General features: G+C 49.4%; 1 protein-coding gene across 1 annotated transcript in view; it reads left to right on the top strand.

The window, feature by feature from the left end:
- ASH1L (ASH1 like histone lysine methyltransferase) overlaps positions 1–20,940 on the top strand; it is a 99,300-nt gene that overhangs the window by 23,710 nt on the left and 54,650 nt on the right. The window contains 2 exon segments of the mRNA XM_048511349.1: positions 5,392–7,501; positions 7,610–10,363. Coding sequence (XP_048367306.1) covers positions 5,392–7,501; positions 7,610–10,363 — 4,864 coding nt within the window.

Here is a 20,940-nt window from a genome sequence, read left to right as displayed (position 1 = left end):
TGGCCACTGCCAATCCATGCAACGGTCACCTCCAGGCTAGACTATTGCACCTTCGCTCTACGCTGGCCTTCCCTTGTGGCTGATCCGGAAAGTGAAACTGGTCCAGCATGCGGTGGCTCGTTTACTCCACAGAGGTGCCTTTAGAGACCACATCACGCCCGTGTTGCATCGCCATACCATTAGCTTCCAGTTGAGTTCCGGATTGTCTTCAAGGTATTGGAATTATTGCTTAGCAGGCCTTGCGCGGTCTGGGACCATCGTATCCTGAGAGACCGTCTGGCCCCATACGTTACATCCGGTCTCTGCGTTCAGCAGAGGCCAACCTGCACCGTGATCCCAGCCCCCTCTATGATGCGGCTGGCCTCCACCTAGGGCCAGGGCTTTTACGGCCCCTGGCCCCTGCCTAATGGAATGCTCTTCCCTCAACTGGCATCCGGACCCTCTGGGACCTTATACTTGAGTTTCGCAGGGCCTGCAAGACCGAGTTATTCCGCCGGGCTTTTGGAGAGTCCAGCCGCTGATAGGGTGCCCAGAAACAACTAAAACCTGCTGCTCCCTTATGTAGAGATTTAATAGCTGGAGGCCATCTTATTTTAATTGATATAACCGAATGCTGCTTTTAAATTGTTTTAATTTTCAACATATCCACTGTTTTATTTAATGTTGTAAACCGCCCTGAGCCCTTCGGGGGAGGGTGGTATAAAAGTGGAATAATAAATAAATAAATAAATAAAAAATAATAATAAGAGAGTTGACTTTTGTCAATAACCATACAAGCAGGGGCTCTTTTTGACTCCACCCCACCTCCCCTTCTCTATTTCCCCCCTCCCTGATGATTGGGAGGCTTTTAAAAACTTTATTTCCAACAAGCCTCTATTTTAAAACAGGCCTCTCTCTTTTATTCTGTTGTGGTAGTGGCAACAAGAAAGAGAAAGAGGGGAAGGGTGTGGGAGAGAATTATCAGCTAGAGCTGCCTGTCAACGGCCTTAAAGGCACAGATCTCATCACACTCAGTAGACTTAAGAATGTGATGAGGTCTGTGCTGTTGATGGGCCTGGGAGATCTGGGAGAAGCAGAGGCCCAGCAGAGTTCAGCAGAGAAGCTGCACTGCAGACTCTGGGCTGCCTCCTTATACGTAAACAGAAAAATGCGAGGAGACTCCACCAAAAGCCCACTGTTCAGTGAAGAGCCCCGAAATAAGCATTCTATGTATAGTGGGCTTATGTTTCCATGGTGGGTTGCCATTGCTTTCCCCAGTTGGGTACACTTTACCCCCAGCAAGCTGGGTACTTATTTACGTCAGAATTTCTGGCTCATGACAGACCCTGTGAATTAATGAAGAGCCTCAGAGCTAGACCCTGGCTGGGGAATCTCAGAGCTTGGACCTGGCTGTGGATCCCCGCCTGCATGCTCCGCCTGAGCCTCTGGACCTGATCCTGCAGGGACTAGTGACTGGTCAGGCTCTGCATTTACAGGCAGTGCCTGAGGATCTGGGACCAAAACTGTCTCCTCCTCCCCATCTGAGTCTTCCTCGCAGGGATTCCCACCAAGACCAGGCTGAGCCATGACACTGTGCCTCTTGCGCCTGACTCAGGACTTGCTTAATCTGCTCCTCCAGGTGACGCTTCTTTAAAGCTGCTGCTGTCTCTCCAAGAGCGGCTGCAGTCCAGACTTTCCTTTCCTTTCCATCGAGGTCTGTCTGGCGTGTACTAAATCATGTCTTCCATTTGAATTAAAGCTCCTTGGCAGCGAGGGGGCTTGTTCCTCTGTTCTGGAAATCCCCTTGTGCTCTGAAGGTGCAGCAAATGAAATATTAATTACCGAAATGTATGAATGGACAAATTCCCTAACGTCTATAATTGCGCAACCCTAGTAATGGGATATGGGCGTGCTCTTGTAGGGAGAGAAACTCTTAAGGGGACGGGGGAAGCAACCTCTTGCCAGGGCTGGAAAATCCCCAAGTTCTCGCCTTTCCGGGCTTCTTAAAGCCCTGATCAGCAACTCATTTTGATGAAGGACCAGCATGTGGAGAGGGTTGGAGAGCAGGTGAAGGCTTCCAACCCTTACTCCCTTATAGCATGCTGTCCATAAGCCTCACTCCTTCCCTGTCCCTTTCTTATCTCTCACTTGGCAACTGAAGGAACTAGATAAAAAAACCGAGCCTATCAGTTACCGGGCTCAATTCCAAGTATTGACTGTCACATACGAAGCCCTTCAGGGTCTCGGTCTCTTATGGGACCACCTCTTTCCCTATGTGTGCGTGCTGGCCTGTCACAACTGACTTGCGGGTTTTCAAGGCAAGATGTTTGGAGGTGGTTTTCCATTGCCTGCCTCTGCAGGGGGTGAGAGAGTTCTGAGTGAACTGAGACTGGGCCAAGGTTACCCCGCAGGCTTCATGTGAGTGTTGTGGGGAGGGGAAGGGAAGATGATTGTCAGCCACCTTTTGACTCCTTACAGGAGAGAACAGCGGAGTATAAAACCAGCTGTTCTTCTTCTCTTCTTCCTTGTTGTTGATGGGCACCTTGGATTATGAGGGTACTCTCTAAGCCAGGAATCTGTAACCTCCAGCTCTCCAGATGTTCATGGAGTACAATTCCCATCAGCCGCTGCCAGCATGGCCAATTGGGACTGATGGGATTTGTAGTCCATGAACATCTGGAGAGCCGCAGGTTGCAGACCCCTGGTCTAAGCCTATGAGAGGGAAGCACCCTTGTCTAGAATGGGCTGCAGTGCCCTGTTGATATATTAGAGTGGTTTTAATTGGGAGATCTGCAATTGATGAGTTGTATTGGCCAGTCTTTGGGCCCTGTCCTGTAGTAGTCTGTCCGTGCGTACTAGTCTAGCCTTGTTGATAAGTTCCTTCCTCTTCATTGTGTAGTTATTGTCATGTTATGAGTGCCCACTGTATATCATATCATTTAGATGTGAGAGTCTGTCTATGGAACTGGAGCGTGTTTGGTTGTATTGTAGATCTTGGCTGCAGGGGGGGGTGTGTGTAACAAGTGCCATCAGGTCGTAAACTGCTTATGGTGACCCCCACCAGGGACTTTCAAGGCAAGTGAGAAGTAGAGCTGGCTTCCCATTGCCTGTCTCTACAGCAGGGTGTAGGTTTAAGTTATTAAGTGGTTATTATATGCCTATCTTGTAGATACAGCCGCAAAGACCAATCAGTGGGCTATAAATCAAATCAATCCTGGACTTCCCCTAGAAGCAAAAATGTCTTAACTGGGGCTGTCACCCTTTGGTCACATTATGAAAAGATGAGTCACTGGAAAAGACAATAATGCTAGGAAAAGTAGAAAGCAATAGTAAAAGAGGGAGACCCAACATGAGATTCGAGTCTCCTTCATTGGGGGTTTTTAAACAGAGGTTGGATGCACATATATTAGTAGTGCTTTGATTTTGTTTTCCTGCATGGCAGGGGATTGGACTTGATGGCCCTTCTGGTCTCTTCCAACTCTGTGATTCTATGAGATGGATGGATTCTATAGGACGGTTTGAAGGACACTGATTCATAGGATTTCCATGAGTTAGAAGCGACTTGACAGCACTTCACAAAAACATGTAGTTACATGGTGATGTCTAGAAAGTGAATCTGCCAGTATACTTGACTGTTGATCTGGAAGTCATGGAATTGGAAAAGACCACAAGAACCATCCAGTCCAACCCCCTGCCATGCAGGAACACGCAATCAAAGCACTCCTGACAGATGGCCATCCAGCCTCTCTTTAAAAACCTCCAAAGAAGGAGACTCCACTACACTCTGAGATAGTGCATTCCACTGTCAATAGCCCTGATGGTCAGGAAGTGCTTTCTAATGTTTAGGTGGAATCTCTTTTCCTGTACCTTGAATTAATTACTTGTTGTCTTGACCCCTGGAGCACAGAAAACAAGCTTGCTGCATCTGTGCCTTGACATCCCTTCAAATATTTAAATGTGCCTGTCATGTCATCCCTTAATCTCCTCTTCTCCAGACTAAAAATACCCAGCTTCCCAAGTCTCTCTTCATAGGGCATGGAATCCAGACTTTTTACCCTTTTGGTCACTCTCCTCTGGACATGCTCCAACTTGTAAGCATTCCTCTTGGATTGTGGTGCTCAGAACTAAACACAGTATTCCAGATGAGGTCTGACCAGTGTAGGGGCGCTATTACGTCCCTGGATGCAGACACTATGTTCCAGCAGCCCTGATCACCTTGGCTTTTTTAGCTGCCACATCACACTGTTGCCTCATGTTCAGTTTGTAGTCTTCTAAGATTCCCTGATCCCTTTCACATATACTGTTGTCAAGGCAGGTATCATGCATTTCATTTTTTCTGCCTTAGTACCATACCTTATATTTCTCCCTGTCAAAATTCATTTTGTTTGTTTTGTCCCAGCTCTCTAATCTGTCCGGGTCATTTTGAATTCTGGCCCTGTCCTCTGGGGTATTAGCTACCCCTCCCAATTTGGTGTCATCTGCAGATTTGATTACCTTGCCCTCTACTTCATCATAGAGTCAGCATTTTCCAGCAAGGGGAGGAGGGGGAATGCACTAGGAAGTTGCTGAACTAGAATCCATCAACAGGTTTCGCAGCACTTGCTGGGGGCGGGTGTGTGTGTGGAAACAGGTCTGATTATTTTCTGCCTCTGTCAGGGTTAATTTGCTTAACATAACCAAGCCTATAGGTGCTTTTCTGCATACTTTTCCAGTTTTGCATGAAAAGGTCACAAACCAGGTCTTTTGTTCCTTAGTGTATAAAAACCCTGGTTAACTGAGGAATTCCCTTTACAGTATGTGACACGGAGCACAAGCATGAAATTAGTTAGTCTTCAGGGAGCCACAGGACTCTTTTGCTTGGATGCAAAAAATTAACATAAGCACCATGCTGGTGTATATCTCTGTGTCAAGGCCCCACATAGATGTCTCCCTTTCCACAGTTATATCTCCACAACAATCCTGTGATGCAGGTTGTATCGAGAGACCACCTGGCCCAAAGTCACTCAGTGCGCCTCTTTCCCAAGTGGCAACTTGAACCCAGATCTCCTCAGTTCTAATCTGACATTCTGACCACTTTAGTTCACTGGCTCTCAGTGTTCCTTCAGCGCTTCTCTTTCTTTTGGTCCTTCTTTTGTAGCTCTTTGGTATTTAAAACTGTAAACTTTTGTTAAAACTCAAGGTCTGTGTTCACTTTACTAAAAGATGGGGCAGCAAAAATCCCCGGGGGCTTTCTAATTTGATGCTACTGCTGGCCCGTGACATTTTGCTTATGGTGCCTGAAAGTTAGGTTTTTTAAAATTTAGGGGTGGGCCGGCTCTGCCCACGTAAACTGAAATGATAACATGAATGCATTTGCTTTGTTGTTACTTGGATTATTAAAGCCCTTTTTTTCTCTTTTTTAAAAACACTCAGGACTCAACTAAACTGTACAAGAAAGGTGGCGAAACCACAGCGGTTGAATGCTCCACAGCTGAGGGAAGGCCCAGGGAAAGCAGCCCACTTTCGAAGAAACCTTCACCGCCGTTGCAATCTGAAGCGACCGATTACGGGAAGCCATCCCTTTCCACTCCAGCTGGTAGCCGTGATCCAGACTCGAAGGACAGAGCTCAGATTAACGGAGCCACCACCGTCACAGAAAAACTGGCTCAGCTTATTGCAACTTGCCCCCCATTAAAGTCTTCCAAAACGAAGCAGAAGAAGCCAGCCATGGGGGTCGCGTCCGAATTTGCTAAAGACTCTGGAAAGAAGCTCCCGCCAACCGGGACCCTGACCATGACAGCTAGCAAAGACTTTGTAAAGAAATTACCAGGCGGCGGCGGCAGCAGTATGGGCGCTGCATTGGGTAACAAGGATTTTACGAAGAAGGCACCGGGGACTAGCAGTGGAGCTGGGTTGACCAGCAAAGATTCTGGGGCTAAAAAGCAGCCAGGGACGTGCCCAAGTGCAGCCGGGTTAGTTAGTAAGGACTGTGGGAAGAAGCCGCCAGTTTTTTCTTCTCCGCTAGGATTGGTCAGCAAGGAAAGTGGAAGGAAACCACTTGTGACTGGTGTACCAATTGGGCTAGTGACTAAGGAGTCTGGGAAAAGATTTCTGGGGTCTAACAGTCCAATCGGATTAGTTAATAAGGAGATCAGCAAAAAACTGCTAGGGGCTGCCAGTCCTCCTGGGCTGGTTAACAAGGACTTGGGGAAAAAATTGCCAGTGTCTGGCAGTCCAGTTGGATTGGTTCATAAGGATACTGGGAAGAAATATCCAGGTTCAGATAGTCCGATTGGGCTAGTCAGTAAGGACTTGGGAAAGAAACTGCCCCTGACCAGTAGTCCCAGTGGGAAGCTGCCTGTGATCAGTAGTCCTAGTGGTTTGGCTAATAAAGACTCTGGGAAGAAGCTCTTGGGGGTGACTGGTCCAATTGGTTTGGTTACTAAAGAATCAGCAAAGAAGGTCCTGGGTGCTGGCGTTCCACCCAGTTTAGCCGTTAAGGACTCTGGAAAGAAAATGGCCGGGGCCAGCAGCCCACCCGGGTTGACTAACAAGGACTCGGGGGCCCTGAGAGCAGACACTGGTAACGTTTCCTCGGAGCCTTTCAAGCGCTTTTGTAGTGGAAGCGTCATCAACCTGGATGGTCCCGAACCCACAGCCCCACTGAAGGACAGCGGGTGCATTAAAACATTTGAGAAGCATGTCCTGAGGCAGGGCAAAGAGAGCATCCCAGAAAAGTTGGCGGCTCAAAGGGATGTCTCGGGTGGAGGCAAAGAAGGGGCATGTGTACAGCAGGAAGCCCCCTCGCCCGTCGAAAAGGGGGCTTCCGACTCAACAAAGCACGAGAAGCAGCTGCCGGTGTATTGTACTTCCCCGGACTTCAGGACAGCCGGCGGCGCTTCTGACCTGTCTACGGCAAAATCACCTTTTAGTGCTGTTGGAGAGGGGAACCTCCCATCTCCCTCCCCAGCAGCCTCTGTCACTGCTTTAACCCGGAGCCCCACATCAACCTTGGCTCAGCTGGCTTCCAACCCGACATATTTAAACAACCCGCCAGAGCTCTTGGAACGCATTTCCGAGCCGATCAGCAAGACCCCGTTTGCCACTGACTGCGCACGTTCCGCGACGAGCAGGCTGTCGAATCCCGGCTCGCACACGACTGGCAAAGGGATCGCTCGGGAATTAAACGATTCCAAAGCAGCCCACCCAGATCCCCCGAAGCCTACCCCCGCCGTAGGTAAAAAGCTCAGCTCAGCAATCAGCTCAAACGTCCGTGCCACTGTCGCCCCTTCGGTGGTCAGCTTCTCCAGCTTGTTCAACAATAAACCCATTCTTAAGATTGGTGCCATGACTGCATCGGGGAAACCCTGCCAAGGAGCCGACTCGCTGAGCAGCAGTGGCGACCTACAAACAAAGCCCTTGAAGAAAAGGAAAGGACGGAAGCCACGTTGGACCAAGGTGGTCTCTACAGGAAGCGCCACCCGAGGAACTTCCGAGGGCGCTAGAACTGGGACCTGACCTGACCTTTTTTAAAGAAACCTTCTCTCTTGCGCGCGCGCTCTCTCTCTCTCTCTCTCTCTCTCTCTCTCTCTCTCTCTCTCTCTCTCTCTCTCTCTCTCTCTCTCTCTCTCTCTCTCTCTCTCTCTTCTCTCTCTCTCTTCATTGTCGAACAGTAGCCTGGACCAAGGTAGGCTCTTTAAAAGCTCAGACCCCCCTTCCTTCGCAGAGCACGAGTTTGTCAAGCATCAGTTGCCGAAGCTGAACAAATCCGGTAGCATGCCTTCTCTTGCGCTGCTCCACAACGTCGACAAGGAATCCGGCACATTTTACAGTCCTCATATGCAGGCTTCCAGCAGGTGCGTTTCGGACGAGTTGTTGCCCAAGATGTTCAAGTCGAAAAGGGGCAGGTCGAAGCCCAAAGAGATGCCCCATTTGGAGGGCCCTCCCAAACGTACGCTGAAGATCCCCGCCTCGAAGGTCTTTTCGGTGCAGTCCAAGGAAGAACAGGAGCCCCCAGTGTTGCATCCGGAGGTTGAAATCCCTTCTCTTCGGCAGAGCCTTGCAGAGCACGCTTTTCCAAAGAAGAGAGGCCGGCCGAAGAGACTGATCAGGTCCGGGCTCACAATGAAGCCCCCCGTTCTGTCGGTAGCTCCTTTCGTCACTACGGACAATTCTGAGATGCTGGAACCCGAAAGCGACCAGCAACAGAGCAAGGATTTCTTTGAAAAGACGGATCAGTTTGGAGGCCAGGAGGAACTTGGGAAAACGAACGCCGGCGACGCTTCCGACCTTGAGGTAGAACCGGACAGGAAGGAAACCAAGCGAAACAACGGGCAGCTGATGAAGACCATCATCAGGAAGATCAACAAGATGAAGACAATAAAGCGGAAGAAGCTCCTGAATCAAATCCTCTTGTCTTCTGCGGCGGAACCAAACAAAGGGAAAGTGCAATCCAAGCTCCACACGACCGTGTCAACCCTCGCCGCCACGTTCAGCTCGAAACTGGGCCAGCAGATCAATGTCAGCAAGAAAGGAACAATCTACATAGGAAAAAGGCGAGGCAGGAAGCCCAAAGCTGTCCTGAACGGCATCTTGGGCAATTCTGCCAGCTTGACCATTCTTGAGAAGTCTGCCCAACAAGCAGGAGGGACTGCGCTAGGCCAGGGGGTCCCCCCTTTGCTGACTTCGGCTGCTAATAACTCTGAGATCCTTTCGTTGCCTGTTTGCTCGCAGTCCTCCGGGGTAAGTGGGGGACAGAGCCCCGTCAGCAGTGACATGGGCTTCGTGGAGCCCAACTCCATCCCGTATTTGCATCTCCACTCCAGGCAGGGGAGCGTGGCTCAGACCCTAGCAATGAGAAAGGCCTCCAAGGCGAGGAGGAGGCTGTCCCCGCCCACTCTGCTCCCAAACTCCCCGTCCCACATGAGCGAGCTGAGCTCACTGAAAGAAGCAACCCCCTCCCCGATCAGTGAGTCCCACAGCGACGAGACGATTCCCAGCGACAGTGGGATCGGGACCGACAACAACAGCACTTCCGACCGGGCCGAGAAGTTCTGCGGCCCAAAGAAACGACGGCACTCCTTCGACCATGTCTCGCTTGTCCCGCCCGAGACCTCCACGGTCCTGAGCGGCCTCAAGGAGAAACACAAGCACAAGTGCAAGCGCCGGAGCCACGACTACCTGGCCTACGACAAGATGAAGAGGCAGAAGCGGAAGAGAAAGAAGAAGTACCCGCAGCTGCGCAGCAGGCAGGACCCCGATTTCCTCGCCGAGCTGGAGGAGCTGATCAGCCGGCTGAGCGAGTTCCGGATCACGCACCGCAGCCACCATTTCATCCCCCGGGACCTGCTTCCGACCATTTTCCGGATCAATTTCAACAGCTTCTACACCCACCCCACTTTTCCCTTGGATCCTTTGCACTACATCCGGAAGCCCGACTTGAAGAAGAAGCGGGGCCGGCCCCCCAAAATGAGGGAGGCGATGGCAGAAATGCCTTTCATGCATAGCCTCAGTTTCCCCTTGTCCGGTACTGGATTCTACCCTTCCTACGGTATGCCTTACTCCCCTTCTCCCCTCACTGCCGCTCCCATTGGCCTGGGCTATTATGGGCGGTACCCCCCAACCCTTTACCCCCCTCCGCCTTCCCCTTCGTTTACAACCCCTTTGCCCCCTCCTTCTTACATGCACACCGGCCACTTGCTCCTCAACCCGGCCAAGTACCACAAGAAGAAACATAAGCTACTCCGCCAGGAAGCGTTCCTCACCGCCAGCCGAGCGCCTCTCCTGTCCATGAGCACCTACCACCCCAGCGTCCCGCCAGAGATGGCCTACGGCTGGATGCTGGAACACAAGCACCGCCACCGCCACAAGCATCGCGAGCACCGCTCCTCGGAGCAGCCACAGGTCTCCATGGAGGCCTTGGCAGCCAACGGCTCCTCCCGCACCGTCCTGGAGTCCCTGAAGCGCTACCGGTTTGGGAAGGAGGCGGTGGGCGAGAGGTACAAGCATAAAGAGAAGCACCGGTGCCACATGGCTTGCCCGCACCTGTCCCCTTCGAAAGGCCTGCTCGGCCGGGAGGAGCAGTGGGTCAGGAGGGAGCCGGCGGAGTCCAACTCGCTCTCGCTGGGGTTGCAGACGCCACTGCAGATCGACTGCTTGGACGCCCCACCCAGCCTGCCTTTAGGACGGTTCACCCCGAGTTCGGAGCCCGCCAGCAGCGACGAGCACACAAACCTTTTCACCAGTGCGATGGGCAGCTGCCGAAGCACTGGCTCTTCTGGGAGCAGCGGGCGTAAGAAACTGTCCGACAGCTCGGGGCTGTTCAGCCCCCAGGAAGCACCGCTCAGCCGACTCCTGAGGAAGGAGACGTTGCCCCCCATGGAGAAGGCGCTGACCATCTTATCAGGTAAGAAGCTTCTCTGGTTGCTCGTACTAATATCTTGCTTAAAGCCTTCTTCCTATGTCTGTGAAGTTAGCAGCCTGTTGTCATTTTGATCGCAAAGGGGTCGCTGGGTCACTTTGTAGTCTCGAAAGGAAACAAAAGTCAACACGAGCTTTTGCAAGTCACTGGAAGCGAGCTGTGACTCATGCAAGTCCAAATTGAAATAAATGACGTGAGTCGTCAGGGCCTGTCATGGCGGCAGATGGAGAGAGAGAGGACTCCGGGGCCAGGCCATTCAGGATGTGTTCCCCCTGGCCAAGGACCTCAAGGTCAATGACTAGAGCTCCCTCTGCAATAAGGAAGCCAGAAACTGGCAAGAGAAAGTATAGCATAGAGGGCCAGAAGGCAAAAAAGGGACAAGGTTTCCTAAGTAAGAAGAAGCGTTTGGATTTACACCCCACTTTTCTCTCCTGTAAGGAGCTTACAAGCTCCTTTCCCTTCATCTCCCCACAACAAACGCCCTGTGAGGTAGGTGGGGCTGAGAGAGTTCTGAGAGAACTGTGTCTAGTCCAAGGTCACCCAGCAGGAATGTAGGAGTGCAGAAACACATCTGGTTCACCAGATAAGCCTCTGCCACTCAGATGGAGGAGTGGGGGATCAAACCTGGTTCTCCATATTAGAATCCACCTGCTCTTAACCACTGCACCAAGTGGAGACCACACGAATTGTGCCTGGACAGTATGCAACTGCTGGATGTATCTGGCCTGGAATACATAAGGACCCCAGGTGGCTGATGTTGGGGAAGACCTTTCTGCCTGAGAGCCAGTGCCAATCAAAGCAGTCATTTCTGAGGTAGGCAAGCCAGAGGTCTGACTTGGCTTATGAGAGTTTCACAAAGGCTCACGACTGCCTGTTGTAGGTCAGGTGTTCCATACTTTCTGTTCTCTTCTGTACCTGAGCATCCATGGTTCCTGCTAGCTTATTAGCAGAACTTTTTTCGGGCGACTGAGGTGGAGGTGTCGGGAGGTGAGATGCTAAAGGGAAGCCAAGATAGAATGGGAAAATGTCAGACATTTTTGTCATCCCAGACACTAAAGTGTAAAGCTGGCTCTTGACAACTAGAAGTAAATTCCAATCCTCTCTCTCTCTCTCTCTCTCTCTCTCTCTCTCTCTCTCTCTCTCTCTCTCTCTCTCTCTCTGTGTGTGTGTGTGTGTGTGTGTGTGTGTGTGTGTGTGTGTGTGTGTGTGTGTGTGTGTGTGTGTGTGTGTGTGTGTGTGTGTGTGTGTGTGTGTGTGTTTTCCAAGTTTATTTCTAACCAGCTGGCTGGTCCTACAAACAGAACATTGATTGTAGTGAACCAGTGATGCTCTGTGGCTCTTTCACAGGCCACACATGGCTCTTCTCCTGGAGGTGGAAGGGCATCTCGCTAGGTAGTTCCTTTCCGTTGTTCAGGAGGCAGGGACTCCAAAGATTTTTTCCCCTCACTTCCTGTTGGTGACCTCGTCCCCTGTGATTCCTGCCCCATATTCCAGGAAATTGGGCATGGTTTTTTAGAGGGAGGCAGACTGGAATAATTTCAATAATACCCTGGGCCCAGGATACAACTGTTTGAAGACAAGTTGCCGATATGTTTGTGCAGATGCAGGGGTTTTGTGTTTGACGCTGAGTCAGCATGTGCAGCTGGTAGTGGTATGGGACATACCACTGTTGAATGCAAGCCCATTGGGGGAAAACCCCTCCTAGTAGAGGTGTAAGATGACTCCAGACACTCAGAAGTTTTAGCAATTGAAAGGGTCCTATTGCATGTTATTGTTTGTGTGTGTTTGGGGTAGTGCTCAGGATAGGTCCAGTGGCTCTTTTGGTGGATGGGAACTGCATGATCCAGGGAGTGAGTACACTGTTGCAAGCATTTAAAAGAGCCCAGGTACTAAGTTTGTCCCTGACATGGATGGCCCGTGCTACCTATCTCTTCAAACCTGGGGAACCAACCAGAGTTGGCTCTGGTTAGTATTTGGATGGGAGACCACCAAGGAAGTCCAGGGCCTTGAGGCAGAGGCAGGTGATGGCAAACCACCTCTGAACGTCTCTTGCCTTGAAAGGCCCACGAGATCCCCGTAAGTTGTCTACAACTTGACTGCTCTTTCCACCACCACTGGGTAAGCATGCCAAAAACACAACTCCCTTTGGGGGTAGCTGGTTGACTTTAGTTGGTGACACCGCCATGCCTATTTCGAAGTATTATTTTAAAAATAATCTATTCTGCTAACAGCGGCATTTATCATTCAGCACCAGTGTGAAATATAGCTGTGAGATGTAACCCCATGTTCTTTACACCATTGGGGAGGGGCAGTATGATAACCTTCCCTTACTTGGGTTAAATAGATGTAATTTATTGGAATGTTTTAAAATTTTAGGTGATTTTATGCTTTATCGTAAGCCATACAGAACTCAAAAGGGGGGGGGGGGTAGCTTATTAAACCTAAAAATGAAGAAAGCTGGACCTTTACTGAGCATGCCGCAGGCTGTGCTTAGACCTAAAATGGCGTTCTTGCCGGCCCTCTCCCCACCCTTCGGGTGGATTTCTTTCTTTGCTTTCCGGAGGAGTTGGATGTCTAGTTTCAGAAATCTCAAAGCTAAGCTCAAGCAAGTCTTAAGCGTGACACCCCCAGTGAGTTAAGTTCCAAACGAGGGAGTCGGCAACAGGTTGTGGTTGTTAGTGCAGTTCTGGGAATTTCCTGAGGAATTCCATTCCCGTGAGCGAGCCAACTTGGATTTGATGAGAAACAGCCTTTAATTAGAAGAGAAGCAGAGACGTTGAAGGCCGAGGCCCACCGAGTGCCGCCTCTGAATCATTGCGTCTCTACTAGCGCATTTAATTGGTGAGTCAGATGAAAACATATCACTTTCAGTAAGTGCATTTCCCACAATTGGAAGCAGCTGTTTTTTGTTGTGGAAGCAGCTTTTAGCTCAGCGCTCGGCTCGTTGGCCTCCTCCTTGTCCCGTCTCAAGCGTGCCATGCAGCAGGGGCCTGCAGAAGTGCTGCATTCGGACTGCGCCGAGATCAAAGCCCACGAAGCCTTCTTTGTTAGCAGCGGGACAGAAGCGGCTTAGGCACGGAGTGCGGGCAGGGGAGAGGAAGGGAAAGGAGCTTGTAAGCCACCTTGAGTGTCCTTACAGGAGAGAAAGGTGGCTCCTCCTCCTCCTGCTTCTGCTTCAATGAGGTGCTCCAGACAAGGAAGAAGACGCCAGCTCTGGCCTTCTCCTGCTCTTCTGGCTCTTTGTCCATGGCCTGCTTGATATGCCAGAGAGCCAGCGTGGTGTAGTGGTTAAGAGCAGGTGCACGCTAACCTGGAGGAACCGGTTTTGATTCCCCGCTCTGTCAATTCAGCAGTGGAGGCTTATCTGGTGAACCAGATTAGCCTGTGCACTCCAACGCATGCCAGCTGGGTGACCTTGGGGTAGTCACAGTTCTTCAGAGCTCTCTCCACTCCACCCACCTCACAGGGTGTTTGTTGGGGGGGGGAAGGGAAAAGAGATGTGAGCCCCTTTGAGTCTCCTTACAGGAGAGAAAGGGGGGATATACTTCTTTTTGTAAGGGAGTCTTTGTCACAAATGTGTGATATTTCTAACATTTAGAAATGGTGTGGTCTGTTTTTGCCATCTTGGCATTCAGCTGCCCGGTGATTCTGCAGGCCTGCTCTCTCCTTTGCCCAAAGGGAGATGAAAGATATAGAAGCCTAAAGACAGGGGTCTTCTTCATCTGCTCCTCTCTATGGTAGCATCCATTGCCTGCTTGAAACCTGCTCTCATCCCTGGCCAAGTTCCACGCTCAGCCTTGATATACTAGAGCCCTCCTCTCCAACTGGAAACGTAACATTTCCAGAAATTTTGGAGCTATGGAGAATTTGTTTTCATTTTTTTTTGTTTTCATTTTTTGAAACTTCTTCCCCATTTTTTAAAAAAAGATATATAAGCAATGCTTGTTGAAGTTAAATTGGCTATTGTGGGTTTTCCATTCTGTGTAACTGTGGTCTGGTAGTTTTTGCTGCTAATGTCTCGCCCACATCTATGGTTGGCATCTTCAGAGGTGTGTCACAGTAAGATGTGATTCTTACCATGGCATGCTTGTGAATCATAGAACCATAGAGTTGGAAGAGACCCCAAGGGCCATCAAGTCCAACCCCCTGCAATGCAGGAAGAAGAAGAAGAATTTGGATTTATATCCCCCCTTTCTCTCCTGAAGGAGACTCAAAGGAGCTTACAATCTCCTTTCCCTTCTCCCCCACAACAAACACCCTGTGATGTGGTGGGGCTGAGGGAGCTTCTAAAAGCTGTGACTAGCCCAAGGTCACCCAGCTGGCATGTGTTGGAGTACACAAACTAATCTGGTTCACCAGATAAGCCTCCACAGCTCAAGTGGCAGAACGGTTCTCCAGATTTGAGAGCACCGGCTCTTAACCACTATGCCACTGCTGCTCCTACACATAACCAAAGTCACTTAATCAAAGTCAAAGATGTTCAGCATAGATGGCACAGTGTTCAGAGAAACACCTCTTGTTATGGCGTGCCCCTGAAGATGCCACCCAAAGATGAGGGTGAAACATTAAGAGCAAAAACTACCAAACCCCACAGCCTGGAAAACTCGCAACAGTCAGTTGAGTCCAGCCATGAGAGACTTCAGCAATACATTAAATGGTGCTATTTTAAGAACCTGCAGTGTAGTATGTGCGGATTTAGGGAGTAAAGTTGTGACCTCTGATTATATCTAGTAGATTTCAGCGGTATAAATGCCTCCATTGACAATGACTGCAAACAGATGCAAAGCTGTGAGATTTGTTTGTTTCTGCCTGTTAAGAAACTAGGAAACAAAATTGAAAATAGAAGCCGTTGACATAGTAGCGAGCAAAAGTAAGGCTGTAATAACTCTTTGTATTATTATGTAGATAACATCAGACTGTGCAAAAATGGAAAAAATGTGTTTTCAAAGGTCAAGCTCAGCAAATCTCTTGTGCAATTCAGAATCAGCACTGATTTCAAATATTAGTTAAACTTTGTTACTATTACAGTTGTCAGAGCAACTGTGGGTAGGAATAATCATTTGTCTCTTAAATTTATATTCTGATCTGTATCCGGTACATATTATCCTAGGAAAAAAAATAATGTAGTACGGTTATGTTCAATGTATTGTCGAATATATATAGTTACGTTTCTCAGATCAGAAACCTGGCCTTATGAAAATGCCATGACTCCTTGCTTTGAGTTTCTGAGGGAGGCTTTCATGTGCTCGGGAATTTGGCTGCTGTGGATTCTCTGGGCTGTGTGGCTGTGGTCAGTGTGCCACAGAGAGAAGCTGTGACACGCCTCAGAAGATGTAGAAGCTTTAGATGTGGGCGAAACGTTAGAAGCTAAAACTACCATACTCTGGCCACACAGCCCAGAAAACCCACAGCAGCCGGTTGATTCCGGCTGTGAAGGCCTTTGACAATGTCTTGCTTGTGAATTACTTCCATATTTGTCCCATTCATTTCTATGTGTGCCTTCATAGGGGTTTTTTTTTCTTTCACTCAGTGGAGAAGATGGAGGGGCTCAGAGGCCAGTGTGAATGAAAGGTCAGAAGCCATGTCCGGAGTCTGACCTTTTCTTTGTCATGCAGGGTCCTTGTGCTGGGTGTTCTCTCCGGCATGTTTCAGCATTTGAAAGCGCTGTTCAGCCATTGAGTGCTAAAACTTTAGGTATCTGATCAGCCACGGTCATTCACTTTTGAATCCTGGACCAAAGAGATTTGCCATTTAATAGAAGACGAGAAGAAGAAGAGTTGGATTTATACCCTGCTTTTCTTTACCACAAAGAAGAGAAGAAAAGGTGGATTTATATCCCCCCTTTCTCGCCTTTAAGGAGACTCAAAGGGGCTTACAAACTCCTTTCCCTTCCCCTCTCACAACAAACACCCTGTGAGGTAGGTGGGACTGAGAGAGCTCCGAAGAACTATGACTAGCCCAAGGTCACCCAGATAGCATGTGTTGGAGTGCACAAGCTAATCTGAATTCCCCAGATAAACCTCCGCAGCTCAAGCGGCAGAGCGGGGAATCAAACCCGGTTCCTCCAGATTAGCATGCACTTGCTCTTAACCACTACACCACTTCTGATCTCTACTACAGAGAGTCTCCAAGTGGCTTACAAACTCCTTTTCCCTTCCTCTCCCCATAGCAGACACATTGTGAGGTAGGTGGGGCTGAGACGGTCCTGAGAGAACTGTGACTAGCCCAAGGAGAGGCTGCAGCGTTTGGGACTCTTTAGTTTGGAGAGGAGGCGTCTGAGGGGGGATATGATTGAAGTCTACAAAATTATGCATGGGGTAGAAAATGTTGACAGAGAGAAATTTTTCTCTCTTTCTCACAATACTAGAACCAGTGGGCATTCGTTGAAAATGCTGGGGGGAAGAATTAGGACTAATAAAAGGAAACACTTCTTCACGCAATGTGTGATTGGTGTTTGGAATATGCTGCCACAGGAGGTGATGATGGCCACTAACCTGGATAGCTTTAAAAGGGGCTTGGACAGATTTATGGAGGAGAAGTCGATTTATGGCTACCAATCTTGATCCTCTTTGATCTGAGATTGCAAATGCCTTAACAGTCCAGGTGCTCGGGAGCAACAGCCGCAGAAGGCCATTGCTTTCACATCCTACATGTGAGCTCCTAAAGGCACCTGGTGGGCCACTGCGAGTAGCAGAGAGCTGGACTAGATGGACTTTGGTCTGATCCAGCTGGCTTGTTCTTATGTTCTTATGTTCTTAAGGTCACTGAACAGGCTTCATGTGGAGGAGTGGGGGAAACAAACCCAGTTCCCCAGATTAGAGTCTACCACTCTTAACTACTGTAGCACACTGACTCTTCTTTCCCCAGCCCTGCATAGTAGGAGAGACTACGAGAAAATTGCTTACTCAAAATACTGTCAAAAGCCACATTTTAAATCATTAAAATGTGGTATTCTGGAAAAAAGCTTTCAGAAATGTCCTCCCCCAGTTTCAAGCCTCTAGCTGAAAAGAAAAGTTTTCCTTCCACATTTTTGTGGTTTGTCTTTCTCACCCCTTTTATCTGTATTCCTCTCACACAGCTGTCAGTCTTGGAAGCTGAGTGGGGTGGGCACTGGTGAGCATTAGGATAGGAGATCCAGAGGCATGAAATGGCAAACCTTATCTGAACAGTTCTTGCCTTGAAAACCCTACAGTGTTTCTATAAATCAGTGGTGTTTTGTACACACTATCCAGTTCAGTTATCCAGAAAAAGAATTGGAGATAAGTAAGTATAGAGAGCTAAATTAAGAGAGGAGAGAACTAGGTTCAATTCCCTGCTCAGCCATTAAGCTCCAGTGTGGTGTAGTAGTTAAGAGCAGGTGGATTTTAATCTGGAGAACCAGGTTTGATTCCCCACTCCTCCACCTGAGTGACAGAGGCTTATCTGATGAGCCAGATGTGTTTCTGCACTCCTACATTCCTGCTGGGTGACCTTAGACTAGACACAGTTCTCTCTGGACTCTCTCAGCCCCACCAACCTCACAAGGTGTCTTGTGGGGAGAGGGAGGGAAAGGGACTTGTAAGCCACCCTGAGTCTCCTCACAGGAGAGAAAGGTGGGATATAAATCCAAACTCTTCTTCTTCTCCCTGAGTGACCATGGGGTAGTTGTCCTCTCTCACACTAACCTATCTCAAACAGTTGTTGGGAAAGTGAAATGGAGAAGGAGGAAAGAATCGCATATATTCTGGTCTTCATGGAGGAAGGTGGCTGAGTAATAACATGGTACTTCGGTATAGTTTCTAAGTAACAGGGAAACAAATGCCGTACCTACCCATACGCAAAGTTGTTATTTTATAAATTGAACAAAGATTTATCATGAAAACCACATGCGTATAATTCTTTTGGAAGACATTTGCTATAATAGAGTTTGAACATTATGGCTAAGGAAGAGGGAAGTCTTCTTTTGAAAGGTGATTGCGATGACAGTCCATAAGTTTGCATTAGGAAGGAAGGTCCTCTTCTTATTCAGTGGCTTCGGTCGCAGATTGCTCCTACGGCAGAGGTGGGATCCAACCAGTTCTCACCACTTCTCTAGAAGTGGTTACTAATTTTTTCTGAGTGCCGAGAAGGGGTTACTAAAGCAACCTCCCTGCCCAATAGGGACTGGAGGTGTGTACGGCGGCACCACTGTTTGAATCGCACCACCATCAGAACCTATTATTAAAATTTTTGGATCCCGCCACTGTCCTACAGGTCCAGTCGTTTGGGAAATGTGGGGGCAGCTTCCCTCAATAAAATCTCCCGACAGTTAATGTATAAGTGTTGGGTGTGAAGGAGCAACTGACCCTGGGCAGACTGTGCTTTTGTGTGTGAATCGAACCATTGGCCCTGAATGCCCCAGACACATTCTGGTTTGCATGTTGCAGTTCCCACTCCCTGCAGTAAGAAGTTTGAGGGCAACAGTGTCTTTTTCTTTGGTGGGTGAGAGTGCAGGAGACTTCCATGGGGGTCCTTGCCATTAACCCACCAAAGCATTAACCCGCCAACTAACCCACCAAAGCTGCAGTGGCATAGTGGTTGAGAGCAGGTGCACTCTAATCTGGAGAATTGGGTTTGATTTCCCGCTCTGCCGCTTGAGCAGTGGAGGCTTATCTGGTGAACCAGGTTAGCTTGTGCACTCCAACACATGCCAGCCGGGTGACCTTGGGCTAGTCACAATTTGTTGGAGCTCTCTCAGCCCCACCCACCTCACAGGGTGTTTGGGGGGGGGGGGAAGGAGCTTGTAAGCCCTTTTGAGAAAGGGGGGATATAAATCCAAACACCACTTCTTCTTCTTCTAAAGATGTAATATGAGCAGAGGTGGGATCCAGCAGGTTCTCACAGGTTCCCGAGAGTAGGTTATTAATTATTTGTGTGTGCCGAGAGGGGGTTACTAATTGGTGATTTTGCCACGTGATTGTTGCCTTAGTTACGCCCCTCCTCTCAGCAGTAGCATGCAGAACTTGAAGCAGTCTAGCAGGAGGTGCACCGGCGTGCGTGGCAGCCTGCGCCTGCGTGCATTCGTTTCCCGCCCAAGGACCGGCGCAGCGGCTGTGTCCTTGCCAGAGCCCCGCCCAGGAATGCCCCACCCCCGGAATGCCCGGCCATGCCCCTGCCGTGCCCCGCCACGCCCCATTGGCGCTACGCCACAGTTTGAATCCCACCACCAGGGGAACCTGTTACTAAAATTTTTGGATCCCACCACTGAATATGAGGCGCAATTTTTGGATGGTTTGATTACATGCAGCAGGGCAGAAGAAGAGGGGAAGCTGAGAACTTCATTATACTAGATGTGCCAGATGTCTTTTAGTGGAAGGGTAGGTGGGACAGGAGTTGAGCAGGGAGGGGAAGCGACTGAGGAATCCCTCTCAAGTGGTGATTAGAGGCTGCCAACATCTGTTTGGAAACATGTGCCTCCCACCCGCTGCTGTCCTCTCCTGGAACTGTTTCCTGCTTTTCAGCTGCTCCTACCAGCCAAGCGTATCCAGCCCCTTCTGGATCTTTGATTAGTCACCGCAATTATTATAATGTACTGCAATACGAGGTAACGCAAGCCAAAAGGGGCAGCTCTCTGTCTGCCCCGGAGAGCGTGCCGCCTGAATTATGGTACTAGAAGAGGCGGAAAGGGAGGTTGAGGAAGAGGCGGGCGACGAGACGTGCCAGAAAGCGAGCAAATGCAGTGACGGATGCGTAGACCGTTTTGGCTGGCACAGGAGGGCTGAATCCAGAACAAGGAACAAAATTCATCCATTCACTGACGGCTGGTGGGAAGTGCCATCTGATCATAGCCAACATACGGCGCCCTGCGAGAAACACCCATATTGGAAGTGGGATACACTTTGGGGGTATTTTTTGCCATCAAATTGCAGCTGATTTATTGCAACCTCTTCTGGGTTTCAAGGCCGGGGAGGAGCAGAGATGGTTTGCAGTCTCCCAGCCAAGTATGAGCCAGGAACGACCCTGCTTAACTTCTGAGACCTCACAAGGGCAGCAGGTTAGCCTGGGCCATCCAGGACAAGGTGGTACCATCAGTTAGGGTCCAACAGCATGACAGAAAACATTGTGCAAGCTTTAGTGCTCACCAGAACACTTCTTCAGGTTAGATGTTACATTTTTTTTTTAAGTAGGAAGGAAAAAAGCAGATCTTCCAGGTTGAGATCTTAAGTCCCTGCATTGTTGGGTTATAACATGGTGACAGTAATTATTCTAGGTGTTACAAGGACAGCACTTGAATTCTAGGAAGAAGGCTCAAACAATGGAGGACCTCTCCTTTGGGGGAGGGGGGGAGGAAAACTGCAGAAAGGTTCAAACTTCACTCAAAAGGAGCAATAAGCCGTCAGTTCTCAAACTGGGACACTGTGGGATTCAGAGGCTGGTAGAACCTGCGACTCTCTGGCCCTTGCTGGATTTATGGCAGCCAAACAACAAAAGGAGGGTAAAGAAAGAACTCGACCAGAAAATGGCAGGGGAGCCTCAAGGGTTGAACTAAGAACTACAGAGTGTATGAAATAATTGTGTTTATTTTATGGTATACACCAAAGGCG

The sequence above is a fragment of the Sphaerodactylus townsendi genome, linkage group LG01 (assembly GCF_021028975.2).
Source record: "Sphaerodactylus townsendi isolate TG3544 linkage group LG01, MPM_Stown_v2.3, whole genome shotgun sequence".
NCBI classification, from domain to species: domain Eukaryota; kingdom Metazoa; phylum Chordata; class Lepidosauria; order Squamata; family Sphaerodactylidae; genus Sphaerodactylus; species Sphaerodactylus townsendi.
This window is presented reverse-complemented; position numbering and strand designations above follow the sequence as displayed.